The sequence below is a fragment of the Physeter macrocephalus genome, chromosome 11, assembly GCF_002837175.3.
Source record: "Physeter macrocephalus isolate SW-GA chromosome 11, ASM283717v5, whole genome shotgun sequence".
NCBI lineage: Eukaryota > Metazoa > Chordata > Mammalia > Artiodactyla > Physeteridae > Physeter > Physeter macrocephalus.
This window is the reverse complement of record NC_041224.1, coordinates 89719037-89733018: the sequence shown is the minus strand read 5'-3', so window position 1 is coordinate 89733018 and position 13982 is coordinate 89719037. Positions and strand designations below refer to the sequence as shown.

At 39.0% G+C, this 13982-nt stretch overlaps 1 protein-coding gene across 3 annotated transcripts in view; it reads left to right on the top strand.

The window, feature by feature from the left end:
• Positions 1 to 10618: 10618 nt before the first annotated feature.
• Positions 10619 to 13982, top strand: part of GALK2 (galactokinase 2) — a 142361-nt gene continuing 138997 nt past the window's right edge. For all 3 annotated transcript variants that reach the window (XM_024116899.3, XM_024116895.2, XM_055088241.1), the window contains exon 1: positions 10619 to 10791. In XM_024116899.3, coding sequence (XP_023972667.1) covers positions 10739 to 10791 — 53 coding nt within the window. In that variant the 5' untranslated portion in view covers positions 10619 to 10738. The remainder of the gene's footprint in view (positions 10792 to 13982) is intronic.

Below are 13982 nucleotides of genomic sequence, written 5' to 3'. Positions count from 1 at the left end.
GAACAGTATCCTCCCTTGCCTGGGATTCTGGAACCATTTCATTCTGGTGAAAGTAAGAGGCAGCTTGGGACCAGCAGCCTTTCGCGGAGAAAAGTCTGACATGCCCATCCTATGTGACAGGTAGTTATTTTTGCCATGATTATCGATGTGCATTTAGCCCACACATTTTGGTGGGTGGTCATGTGATGTTTGGAAACCTTTCAGCAGCACGATTTACACGTAATATTTGTTATATTTGTAGTCGGCAAAACGACTCTGTGGATATCCCAAATTAGTAAAGTATCAATCAATGGAGGCATCTGAAGTCTTATTCAGTTGTTCAGCGAATTATAAACTAACCTTTACTGCCCGTGGGACCGAATTAAGGTAACAGCTAACGATTTTTTTTAAAAAAAATGCATTATTGTTGCACAACATCATTAGTAGAATTCGAAATTAAAAAAATGAAATTGAAATGAAGGGGAAAAAATGCTTTTCAAACAGCATTTTCCATATAAACTTCCAGTTTTGTCCACTTGAATTCACAAATTTTATATAGCTATAGCACAGATATAATTTCAGATTCTTTCTGCACCTAGTTATGTAACAGTATAGGACAATGTATGCAATACATTATTGACAATGATTATTTTAATGGCGGCATAATAAGCCCTTGGTTGAATGTACCAATGCACCGTAATTTACTTAAGCATGCTATTATTACACATTTTGAATATTGCAACAGTACCACCATTTTAAACAATTCTGGAGCGAGTATCATTGTCACTTTATTTTTTCTTAGGAAAAAGTCCAGGAAGAGGAATTGCAGACTGAATTTTTTTTCTTTTTTTTTTCCATTTTGGCAGTTACTCAGTAACTGCTTTTTTTTGTTTGCTTGTTCCTGCGGCATGCGGAATCTTAGTTCCCTGACCAGGGATCAACCCATGCTCCCTGACTTGGGAGCGCCAGGGAAGTCCCTGGATTTTTTAGTAATCATTTGTTTTTGTTTTTGTGTTTTTTAAAATAATTTAAAATTTTTTAATTGGAGTATAGTTGATTTACAATGTTATGTTTCAGGTGTACAGGAAAGTGAATCAGTTATACATATATCCACTCTTTTTTTTTTTAGATTCTTTTCCCATATAGGCCATTACAGAGTACCCTGTGCTATACAACAGGTTATTATTAGTTATCTATTTTATATATGGTAGTGTGTATACATCAGTCCCAATCTCCCAATTTATCTCTCCCCCTTATCCCCCGGTAACCATAAGTTTATTTTCTACATCCGTGACTCTACTTCTGTTTTGTAAATAAGTTCATTTGTACCGTTATTTTTAGATTCCACGTATAAGCGATATCATATGATATTTGTCTTTCTGTGTCTGCTTTCTTCACTCAGTATGACAGTCTCTAGGTCCATCCATGTTGCTGCAAATGGCATGATTTTGTTCTTTTTTTATGGCTGGGTGATATTCCATTGTAATATGTACCATATCTTCTTTATCCATTCCTCTGTTGATGAACATTTAGGTTGCTTTAGTATATGTGCTGCTGAAACGGGCACCCTTTTGCCCATTTTTAAATTGGGTTGTCTTACTACCATTGAGTTGTAAGTGTTCTTTATACTTTTTGTTGTATTTAAGTAATTTGTATTACTTAAATATGTATTTGCCATACCCAAGGGCACTAAGATTTTTCTCTTTTGTTTTCTTCTAGAAGTTTTATGTAGTTTTAATTCTTACATTCAGATCTATGATATAGTTCCAGTTTAATTTTTGTATATACTGGGAGGTAAATGTAGAGGTTTATATTTTTCTGCATATGGATAAAAAATTGTTCCAGCATTATTTGTCCAAAAAAATGATCCTTTCTCTATCGAATTGTCTTGGCAGTTTTGTGAAAGATAATAGACCATTTAATTCCTAACAGAATTTGACCCTTTAAAAGTATATTTTTGATAATTTTATGTTATCCTGTATTATGATTATTTTTTATTTATTCTTTATTAAGCTGAAAGCTCCTTGAGGACACAATTATTTTACTTACCTCTGAAAGTCAGCATGCTCAGTGAAAGCACGATGTATTTAAGCATGCTCTAGCGTCCATGACTCCCCAGTGCTGGATTGAGACATATGGTTACCCCAAACAGGCTCATGATTTGGCAGCTTTCAGAGCAATTACCTTAAAACATTTTTTTTTTTTTTACTACATTTACTTAGGCTGAACATTGTATGTTAGAAGGGCAGAAAAGGAGGACTCCTTCTGTGTTAGTCAAGATCTGGACAGGAAACTCATAGCATACTGGAGCGGGGGTGGGATACTGGAGCGGGGGTGGGGACGTTAACGGAAAAGAGTTTCTGAAGGAACTATTTACAGAGATGGGGTAGGGTTGAGGGAACCCACAAGGATGGTGAAACACACAGGGACTAGCAACAGGCTGGAAATCCCATTTCTTGAAGGCTTGAAGGGGCAAAGGGAAGAAATGGTTTTACCAGAGCCCAGCAAGAGTGGGAGCCCTAGAGGATGCACCCTGCAACAGCAGCTGTGTTTATACGGAAACATAGCTACTGTCACAACTATGGCAAAGTTGTGGTAGGGTGTGTGAACTCGTGTGTGTGGGGGGAGTGATAAATATCTCAACTTCTCTGTTTTACCATCCTCTAATATCCTGCCAGTGACCAACCCCAACCAGAAGCCAGAGGGTAAAGGAGCCCAGGTACAGTCCTTAGAGATCAGCTTCCGGGAGGGTAGAGAAGGGTGAAAAATGGATCCAGGAGTCAAATGGGGGGACTTCTCTGGTGGTCCAGTGGCTAAGACTCCATGCTCCCAATGCAGGAGACCCAGGCTTGATCCCTGATCAGGGAACTAGCTCCCACATGCCGCAACTAAGAGTTCACATGCCGCAACTAAAGATCTCGCATGCTGCAACTAAAACCCGGCACAGCCAAATAAATAAATAAATATTTTTTAAAATATTTATTTAAAAATATTTTTACTCCTCAGATGAGGAGTAAACAGTACAACATTGTGTCATGCAATCAGCTGTAGCATGAATTATATACTTCACTCAGGGAAGGAACTTTCTCTCCTTCAGAGGCAAATTGCCGACTATCTGCTGTTGTTGGAGCATATCCCTTGATTTTACCAACCAACCTGAGTGGCTTATCAAAATGTTATTTCCACCTACATTTTTTTTTTTTTTTTTTTGCAGTACACGGGCCTCTCACTGTTGTGGCCTCTCCTGTTGCAGAGCACAGGCTCCAGACGCACAGGCTCAGTGGCCATGGCTCACTGGCCCAGCTGCTCCGCGGCATGTGGGATCTTCCTGGACCGGGGCACGAATCCGTGTCCCCTACATCGGCAGGCGGACTCTCAACCACTGCGCCACCAGGGAAGCCCTCCCTGTACATTTAATACCCACTCTTTCCTGAGAGGAGCTCTGATAAATACAGTTTGCATGATCTCATTTCATATCCACCTTATAGATTGATGCCCTTTCCTTGTTAGTTTTCCTTTTAATCTGCTTCAGTCTCTTCAGATTAAATAAAATGATGTATGTAACTACATGGTGTTTACAAAGTACTCAGTACATGTATCATTTTTAACTCAATCAACTACTCATAGTATTCCTTCAGAATGCTCTACACTACAATTACATCTTCCATCTCTAAAATTGCATAGTGAGAATTATGGCAATTAAAGGATAAAGCAAATAAAGGATAAGTAGGCAGGCTAGGAGTTTCCATTTTTTACATTGACTTTGGCCTTGGAAAAATGTCTCTTGTAAAATGCACTTACACAATTTTAGCAATGTTATTTGCCATTTTTTTAATCTCTAATGCCTACTCATTTTTATTCCCACCCAAAATGGTGACCATACCTCCCTAGTTTTGTGAAATGAACACACTTTTTTTTTTTTTTTTTGGGCTGCACCATATGAGGGATCTTACTTCCCCGACCAGGGTTGGAACCTGTACTCTCTGCAGTGGAAGCATGGAGTGTTTTTTAAAAATAATTAATTAATTAATTAATTTTTGTCTGCGTTGAGTCTTCGTTGCTGCACATGGCTTTCTCTAGTTGTGGCGAGCGGGGGCTACCCTACGTTGCGGTGTGCGGACTTCTCATTGTGGTGGCTTCTCTTGTTGCGGACCACGGGCTCTTGGTGCGCGGGCTTCAGTAGTTGTGGCATGCGGGCTCAGTAGTTGTGGCTCACGGCTGTAGAGCACAGGCTCAGTAGTTGTGGCACGCCAGCTTAGTTGCTCTGCGGCCTGTGGGATCTTCCCGGACCAGGGCTCGAACCCGTGTCCCCTGCGTTGGCAGGCGGATTCTTTTTTTTTAACATCTTTATTGGAGTATAATTTCTTTACAATGGTGTGTTAGTTTCTGCTTTATAACAAAGTGAATCAGCTATACATATACATATATCACCCTATCTCCTCCCTCTTGCGTCTCCCTCCCACCCTCCCTATCCCACCCCTCTAGGTGGTCACAAAGCACCAAACTGATCTCCCTGTGCTATGCGGCAGGTGGATTCTTAACCACTGTGCCACCAGGGAAGTCCAGGAAGCGAGGAGTCTTAACCACTGGATCACCAGGGAAGTCCCTGAGCGCCCTTTTCAGCAAGACGTGTGGTGTGGAGGCAAAGTAGGGAGCTGACACAATTATACTGTAATTCCAAAATTGTTTTTGTTTCTTTTCTTTACTGAAATCAGTAAGTTCTTTCAGTATGTTTTGCATTAATCCTCCTGTGATTCCCCTGTGAGCTAAAGCAACACAGTCTTCAGTTGACAATTGACATAAGTCATCTATATGCTTAGATGTTATAGGTTGTTTTGACTATCTCAGATTCCAGAGATTTCCTGTTTATCGTTTTTGACTTCTTTTAAACCAGAGCTTTCCCCTATTTCCTTCAGCTTTTTCCTACTTCTCAGAATCTGTACCTATCTTTTCTCTACCCCAATCTTTCATCTCTACTCTCATTCCTACCCTCAACTAGGGACTCAGTTTGAGACCTCAGCGTTCTGGATTCCGTATGAGTCATTAATACTATTACTGCTGCATTATGGCTTAGATTTAGTTTTATGGATTGATCGGAGAGTCAAAATTAAAAAAAAAAAAGATGTTTCTCATTATAATGCAACATGCTTGGGACTTCCCTCGCGGTCCAGTGGTTAAGACTCCGAGCTTCCAGTGCAGGGGGTACAGCTTCGATCCCTGGTTGGGGAACTAAGAGCCCACATACCACATGGCACGGCCAAAAAATAATTAAAAAAAAAAAAGAACGCAACAGGCTTAGATGTTATAGGTTGTTTTGACTAGCTCAGTTTTTTCCTAGGAAAATAAATCCTTGAATTATGCCAGTCACCTGAGATCCCTTCCAAACATATTCTTAAAAAAGAAAAAAAATCGCTTAAGATAATAATCATAACTTATTGAGTTGGGCAACACTGAATGGTTATGCCAAGATAAGATGTAGAAAATATTGTCAAGTTTGAACAGCCTTGGTATTATATTTAGTTTCTGGGTCAAGACAGTGAAAAGCAAAAACAACATATAGTTTTTCTTGACCACACTCTGCGTTTTTGTTTGTTTTTTGTTTTTTAGTTCCCCAACCAGGGATTGAAAGTGGGCCATGGCAGTGAAAGCACCAGGTCCTAACCACTGGACCACCTGGAAATTCCCATACATATAGTTTTAAATTGGAGCAATTTATCTGCAATTTGGCCCATCTAATGTATACATTAAGCTTGAAATGCAAACTTCTAATTTCAAAATCAAGTTAATCTAAATTTTTGCTCATCAGATTTCATTTTCTTGTTGGAATGTGTATTATATGCAGAGTTTGTATCAATTTTTATAGTAAATTCTTTTATTAAATTTTGATTTGTCATAATAACAGGACCTTTTTGTTTATGTTTACTGTTGTATCCTGAGTGCCTGGAATAGTGCTTAGAACATAGTAGCACCTGATAAACATTTGTTAAGTGAATGAATGCTGATAGAACAATGGATGAAACATGGAATGTAAAGTCTAATGGTGGAGACATAATAGATACAAACATCAATAAATAATTAATGTAATTTCAGATAGCCATAACGACAGCAAACCAGATTTAGGGAATAGAGAATGACTGGAGGGAAGGTTGGGATGGTTTTTAAAATCTTCATAACAACTCCATGAAGTAGGTATTTTATCTCCCCTTTATGGAGGAAAAATTTCAGACCTGCTCAGGGTCACAAAGTTAGTAAGTGGTTGAACCACTTTAATCCAAGTTCATTAATGTATTTCTTCATTAAACATTCCTTGAGTGCCTGTTAGACACTGAGTCTATAAAAACAGAATAAAACAGTTCCTGCCTTCAAGGAGCTTATAGTCTAGATCTGTGCTGTCTAATACAGCATCCACTTCTTTCTAGTTGGAATTGAGATGTGCTGTAAGTGTAAAGTATACACTGGATTTCAGAGAATTCCTATGGAAAAGTAAAATATCAATAACTTTTTATATTGGTTATATTTTGAAATAATATTTGGACATATTGGGTAGAATATATTATTAAAATTCATTTAGCTTTACTCTTTTTAAAATGGTTATAGAAATTTAAAATGACATATTTGTATTGTAGATTCTGATTGAGTAGGCCTGGGCCCCAGATTCTGCATTTCTAATAAAAGCTCCAGGTGATGCTGATGCTGAGGATCACACTTTGATTAGCAAGGCTCTAGACCAGACAGATAAGGAAACACACAAGTAATAACAGTCCTGGTATGATAATTGCTATGACTGGGCAATAAAGGTGCCTAGAGGCATTGTTGTTGTTTTTCACTCTGTAAAACAGCCTATATTCTGTTAAACCATTTTTGCACTTTCTGTTCCTTTTATATTGCTTTATAAAAGATCAGCATGCTATATTTAACTACATAAATATATATTTCTCTGAATCATGAGTGTATCTTGCCTTTATTTAAATGATTATATGCTAGAGAGATGTATCTATTGTATATACAGATGAATAAGGAACATACGGCATCATTATAAATAAGATATTAAATAAGTATAATATATTATTTACCATAATGAGAAAATACCCAAAATAGGTTACTGAAGTAGATTCTCCCAATTGTGAACAATATTTTTTGATTATATATAAATCAAGATAGAAAGTATTTTCCAGAAGTTGTACAGACTAAACCACAGAAATAACATTTTTTACAGATAAATGATCTGTGATCTTAGAGACTTAGTTTTTTTAAAAAATAAATTTATTTATTTTATTATTTATTTTTGGCCGCATTGGGTCTTCATTGCTGCGTGTGGGCTTTCTCTAGTTGCAGTGAGCGGGGGCTACTCTTCATTGAGGTGCGCAGGCTTCTCATCGCGGTGGCTTCTCTTGTTGTGGAGCACGGGCTCTAGGCGCACAGGCTTCAGTAGTTGTGGCACACAGGTTCAGTAGTTGTGGCTCAAGGGCTCTAGAGTGCAAGCTCAGTAGTTGTGGCACACGGGCTTAGTTGCTCCGCGGCATGTGGGATCTTCCTGGACCAGGGCTCGAACCCATGTCCCCTGCATTGCCCTGCACTGTGCCACCAGGGAAGCCTGAGACTGTTTTGAAGCTAGAGGAAGGGACAGGGAATAGGAAAAAAATCCTGGAGGAAGTGATTTTAAGCTGAGACGTAAACATATGTAGGAGTTAGCTAGGTCTGTGGACCTCTAACACTCACACTTTTACTTTTTTTTTTTAGGCTGCGCCTTGCGGCATATGGGATCTTAGTTCCCCAACCGGGGATCAGGGATTGAAACCGAGTCCCCTGCCTTGGGAGCATGGAGTCTTAACCACTGACTGCCAGGGAAGTCTCCTACTTTTACTTTGGATCAAGTTTTTGTTTTGTTTCATTTTGGTGTTTGTTTTATTTTGTTTGCTACAGTATTTTATCTGAACAGAAACTAATGTCAGTTGAGGAGAAACAATATCAAGTTTGTTAATTAGGTTTCTGTTTAAGAATCTATCAACCAAATAAATAAATAAATATTAAAAAAGGGAATCTATCATAAAATACTATGTTAGTTTATAATTTAGCCTCTAAACCTTATTGTGTGTCCATATGCAAAAAATAAAGAACTGAGAGGTTCAAGATTTGTGAAAATAAAAATTCTGTAAAATTTACACATTAAACATTTTCACTATCAGATATATCTAATAAAAACCAAAGTAGTATTTTAAAATTGGCAAAAGAACAATACTTTTTCACTTCATAAGGGTTGTTTGGAAGTTTTAAAGAGATAATAATATATGTGAAGTGCTTACTTACATATAAGGAAGCCTGGCATAAGGAAGATAGTATAAGAAAGTAATGTTAATTTTAGCTTTTGGTTTCTATTTGGGGTTCTCTAGTAGTTTGAGAATAGGTTATTTTAAGAGCAGTGTTTTATTAAAATTACAATGTATACATTTTCATTTGTGGACAAAAATTACTAATTGTTTCAATAATTTTTTTTAAGCATACTTCACTGGGGTCTCATCAGAGGCCACACATTCAGAGTAGGCTGGGCTAGGAGTCTAGGACCTGGGTTTTGATTCCAGCCCTTACTCTTTCACTTTGAGTCCATCATTTCAAAAAAGGGAGTTTTACTAGTTGCTCTATAAGGTGCTTTCTAGTCTGTATCAGTTTTGCTGAGACTGCAATAGAAATGGATACAAGATGATCCAAATTAATTATTTGCTATCAGGCTTCATTTAGCAAAGTTAATATTTGGCCATCAAATACACATTTAATAGAAAATATTCTTTTATGAACCAGAGTGTTCATAGTCACTGTTTTCTTTCTTTCTTTTTAAATTAATTAATTAGTTTGTTTGTTTATTTATTTATTTTCGCTGTGCTGCACAGCTTGCACGATCTTAGTTCCCCAACCAGGGATTGAACCCCAAACCTAGGCCCCTGGCAGTGAAAGCGCCGGAAAGGAATTCCCTGGCGGTCCCGTGGTTAGGACTCGGTGCTTTCACTGATGGGCCTGGGTTCAATTCCTGGTCAGGGAACTAAGATCCTGCAAGCCTTGGGAACAAACAAACCGTGTGAAATGAGCTTGTTTGGGATGATTTGAAAAAAAAAACAAAACAGTACTTTCAGAGCTTCAAAATTTACTTATTTTTCAATGGCCATGAAAGGTATGTTAGAAATATATCTGAATAAAAAATGATCTTTCCTTTTCCATATTTACTGATGTTCCTAAAAGTTTTACATATTTTCTCACTTAAGTTCTCTCCACATTCAAACCTATTTATAGAAGTGACAATGATGTCTCCTCTTACTCAAGAGTAAACCACAATAAGCATCCTACTGGGATTTATTGGGGTTCAAAAAGAGGAGTTATCGCTTCATTTGAAAGTGATAAGGAGGGACTGAAATAATAGTGAGAAAGTAGCCCTGAGACCAGAATAACGTTGCTTCCATGTTGTTTCATTTACAGTAATAACTCAGGATGTGCCAAGGGGCTGCAACCCTTTTAGCTTACCTTTGCTACTGTCGATTCACACTTTAGCCTTCATTTCCCCTTTCCCCTTCCCCAGCATACACAAAAAGAAGTTCTGCTGTGGCAACTTGTTGAACGTCTCTGGGGTATGCCTGTACCCTTAGTGTTTTGGGCATGTTGGCCTAAACTTCCTCAACTAGGAAACCTTGGGATAGGTGTATTGGTAGCTGGCTTTACTTGGGTTTAATCTCAGCATTCTGAGGTACAAAGTACACTAGAGGGTTAATAGACCTGAAATTTAATTTAAGTTTTGCTACCAATTAACAGTGCAACCTTAGGCGAGTCATTTTACCTTTCAGTCATTCATTCAGTTCATCTTACCTATTGATTAAAAACCAGCGTGCCAAGTACTGTTCTAGGTGCTGGGGATACACAGCTCCTACTCTCAAATTGCTTACCTTCTAGTGGTAGTGATGGTGGAAGTGGTGAGACAGACAATAAATACATAAAATAAATATGCAGAACTTGTGAGAACAATGAAAGAAAGACAACAGTAATATGGTAGAGTGATGAGGTGGGTGGAGGTGGTGTGCTTCTTGAGATAGGGTATCTGGGATTTCTCTAGGCAACTGAAAAATCAAGGTGTTGAACTGGATGCTAAGAGTATCTTGCAGTTTGATAGACATGTATTTTCTTCTTTTCACTATTACTTATGTTCTAGGAAGGCCCACCAATTCCTCTATTATGGAAATAAATGCAAATATGTTTAAATCAAGCGCCGCATCAATTTTATATTGCCTGATTTTTGAAATAATCCATTTAAGAAGCAATAACTAAATATTTTACTGTTATTGGGGGGAGTTGCTGCTGGTCATTAAAGAAAAAAAAGACCCCTAACTTAATTTAAAACAAAAAAGAAAAAAGAAAAAAAGGCAAACTGAGGTGCCAGGTTGTAATTCTGTGCTTAGGCGTGCCCAGGGCCCAGGGCACAGAAAGAAAACCTCGGCTTTCCTCGGATCGGGGCTCCTGCGCGCCCCGGGTCCCCGGGGGCTCAGAGCAGCACGGTGGCAGTACCTGACAGAGGCTGGGAAGGCTCCGAGCCTCAGAGCCCAGGGAGGAGGAGCCACGGGCGGGGCCGACTGGAAGCAGCCACCTCAGCGAAGAGGCAGGATTTCCGCGAAGTGCCGGTGTCGCCCGGAAGAAAGGGCTCCTGCTGCAGATGTCTCGTGATTACCTCGGAATCCTTGCTTCGGCGGTTGAAACTGCAGAAATAAAGAAAGATTAGCGAAATATGGCTACGGAGGGCCCTGCCGTGCGTCGAGTCCAGGTGGCAGAACATCCCAGGTGGGGGAGAGGAGATGCCGCGCTTTGGGATCGCTTGGGTTGGATAGATGTAGATGGTGTCAGGCCTTTTGGCCCTTCACTGAGGCGCAGCTTTTGCCCCCGGGAGCAGACAGAATCTTTGGGATATTATAAGACCAGTTGGCTGCACTTGCAAGAAGTCTGCGCCGCAAACACTGTTCAACCTTGTGTGTCTTGCTTCATCCATGCAGATCCTTCTTTTACCTTTTTCTTGCAGAAGGGTGGGACACTCTTTCTGCTGGGCTTTAGCAGAAAAACCCAAATTAACTTTGAATCTCTTCTTTGTTTTGCCTGCTAGCCGATAGTGCTTTTTAAAGTCCCCTTTCTAAAATATTCATTGAAAACAATCAAATACGCCAAAACAAAAGCAAACAAAAAACGACCCCCAAACCAAAAAACCCCTTTGGTCTCTGCATCCTTTTAAACAAATCATGTAATCTATGCCTTGTCACTTAGGGAATTAATCTGCTGCCAGTACCTAGCTACGGAATAACTAACAGCTTAAGTGATACCAAGTGGAGGATATTTTCATTTGAGGGTATCTTGCAAATACTTCGTGGAAGTACTTCTTTCTGACATAGGACAGAAATCTCATAGAATGAAGCCTCCACCTGCTGTGTATTAGCCCTATAGCTTTTTTAAGGTTGGCTTTGCTCCCCCTTTGCTGTTTCTAAGTTTTTTTCCCTGTTAACTTTTTTCTCTAAAATTGTCCTAAAGTTCTTCCTACTTCCTGGTTTATGACTGCCACATGACAGTCGACAATATTACAGCTTACTGAAACTTGCAAATGCTTTTTCACCCTTGAGCCAGCAAACAGTGGGTCTTTAGTTACCAGAAAGAAATGTAATTTTTGATTGTGGAGACCAGCACGGCCTTAGACTACTTATGAATGTCATATATTCTTCTGTTTCCATTTTATGCCATTTTAGTCATAATGCTCAATATTTCTGTAGTTACCCTGTGAGAAGGGGGATGATGGCAACATGTACTAAAAGTGAAGAATTGTTTACTTAATTTCCTTAGAGTTGTTTCTTTCCTTTAAGGACCTTTACAGTATTTATTCCTGCAACAAATATTTATTGTTAATATTTAGTGTTCTGTACTAGCTACAGAAGAGCTCATATATTGGTCAGGTAAGTGTGCAAGCTACAGAGAGCTCATATAATAGGTAAGTGTGCACTTTGCCATTTCCTTTTTTTTCACTTAATACAGTTATTAACTTCAAGCAATGTTTCAGCCACTTATTCATTTTATCAGGGGTGAGTTCAGTTAAATCTAGATAGTATATCTATAAACCCACCTTACTTGTCAGATGCTGCAATATGCTGAAAGGGAAAAAAAATGCATGAGGGCCCCAAGATCAGACTGTCTTTTTTGGAACTTCTGCTCTTTCTGCAGGATGCTGTCGACTGAAAAAAATACACAACATGAGAGTTGTGAGTTAAGTTTTATTTGGGAGACTTCCCTGGTGGCTCAATGGTTAAGAATCTGCCTGCCAATGTAGGGGACACAGGTTCAATCCCTGGTCCAGGAAGATCCCACATGCTGCGGAGTAACTAAGCCCGTGTGCCACGACTACTGAGCCTGAGCTCTGGAGTCTGCGAGCCACAACTACTGAGCCGACGCGCTGCAACTACTGAAGCCCACGTGCTCTAGGGCCCACGTGCTGCAACTACTGAGCCCATATGCTGCAACTACTGAAGCCTGCACACCTAGAGCTTGTGCTCCACAACAAGAAAAGCCACCGCAATGAAAAACACGAGCACCACAACAAAGAGTAATCCCCGCTCGCCGCAACTAGAGAGAGCCCACGTGCAGCAACGAAGACCCAATGCAGCCAAACAAACGAATAATAACTAAATAAATAATTTAAAAAGATATAATATTAAAAAAAGTTTTATTTGGGGCAAAATGAGGAATATAGCCTGGGAAGCAGCATTTCAGATAGCTCTGAGAAACTGCTCCGAAGAGGTAGGGCAGAAGATCTGTATATATGTGATTTTGGTGAAGGGGGGATACATGCAGTCAAGCACACATTTTTGCAGAAGGTTGCTGCTAGTCACAAGGAGCAGATGTCACCGTGAAGGATTTTCGTGCTTTTCTAGATAGAGGAGATGCAAGAATTGGGCTCATAAAATCTTCTCCTGATAATATCTAACTATCTGAAGGCCTGTCCTGCTGGTTTTTCCCAGAGCACAGAGTGCCTCATTCCTGATCTCCACCCTGAACTCCTGTCAGGATGTGTTGAAGGTCTGCAGTCACAGCAGCTTGTGACTTAATCCTTGTAGAGGTAGATGGCAAGTGCCAGTTTTTAGTTGGCAATGCCTCTTCAGCATCACAGGACACATGACCCTCTGAGTAAAGGGACTAGTCAACCACATTATATATTTTATTTAGTAAACTTAATTTCTTTTTCATTCATTTAAAAAAATCAGATAGAAATAGAAACTCTAATTTTTTTTCTGCATCCCAATCTTGCTTGCACCCTGTACTGTAAGACTTACTTCAGATTCCACTGTTCTTTCTTTGCATTCTTAGCATTCTTAGCATTTCTTTGCATTTAGAACCACTGTTCTAAATTTCTTTGCATTCTCTTCCTTCTCTTTGGGATTAAGTTTTAAACTGTTGGATTATTATTATTTTTTCGGTAACAGCTTTATTAATATATAATTCACATACCATACAGTTTACTTGTTTAGATTTTACAATTAAATGTTTTTTGGTATATTCACAGGATTGTGCAACCATCACCATAATCAAAGTTAGAACATTTTCATCACCCCCCCGCCACCCCGCCCCAAAGAACCGAGCATCCCTTAAGCTATCACCTCCCCAATCCCCCGAAAGCCCTAAGCAACTGCTAATGTACTTTTGGTCTCTGTAGATTTGCTTATTCTGGACATTTCAAATAAATGGAATCATATAATGTATTTTTTTTGTGACTGTCTTCTTTCACTTAATATAATGTTTTCAAGGTTCATTCATGTTGTAACATGTTATCAGTATTCATTCCTTTTTATGGTTGAATAATTTTCCACTGTATTGATATACTACATTTTGTTTATCCATTCATCAATTGATGGGCATTTAGGTTGTTTCCACCTTTTGGCTCTATGACTAATGGTGCTGTATAAACACATTCTTTTTTTTTTTTTTTTTTTTTTTTTTTTTTT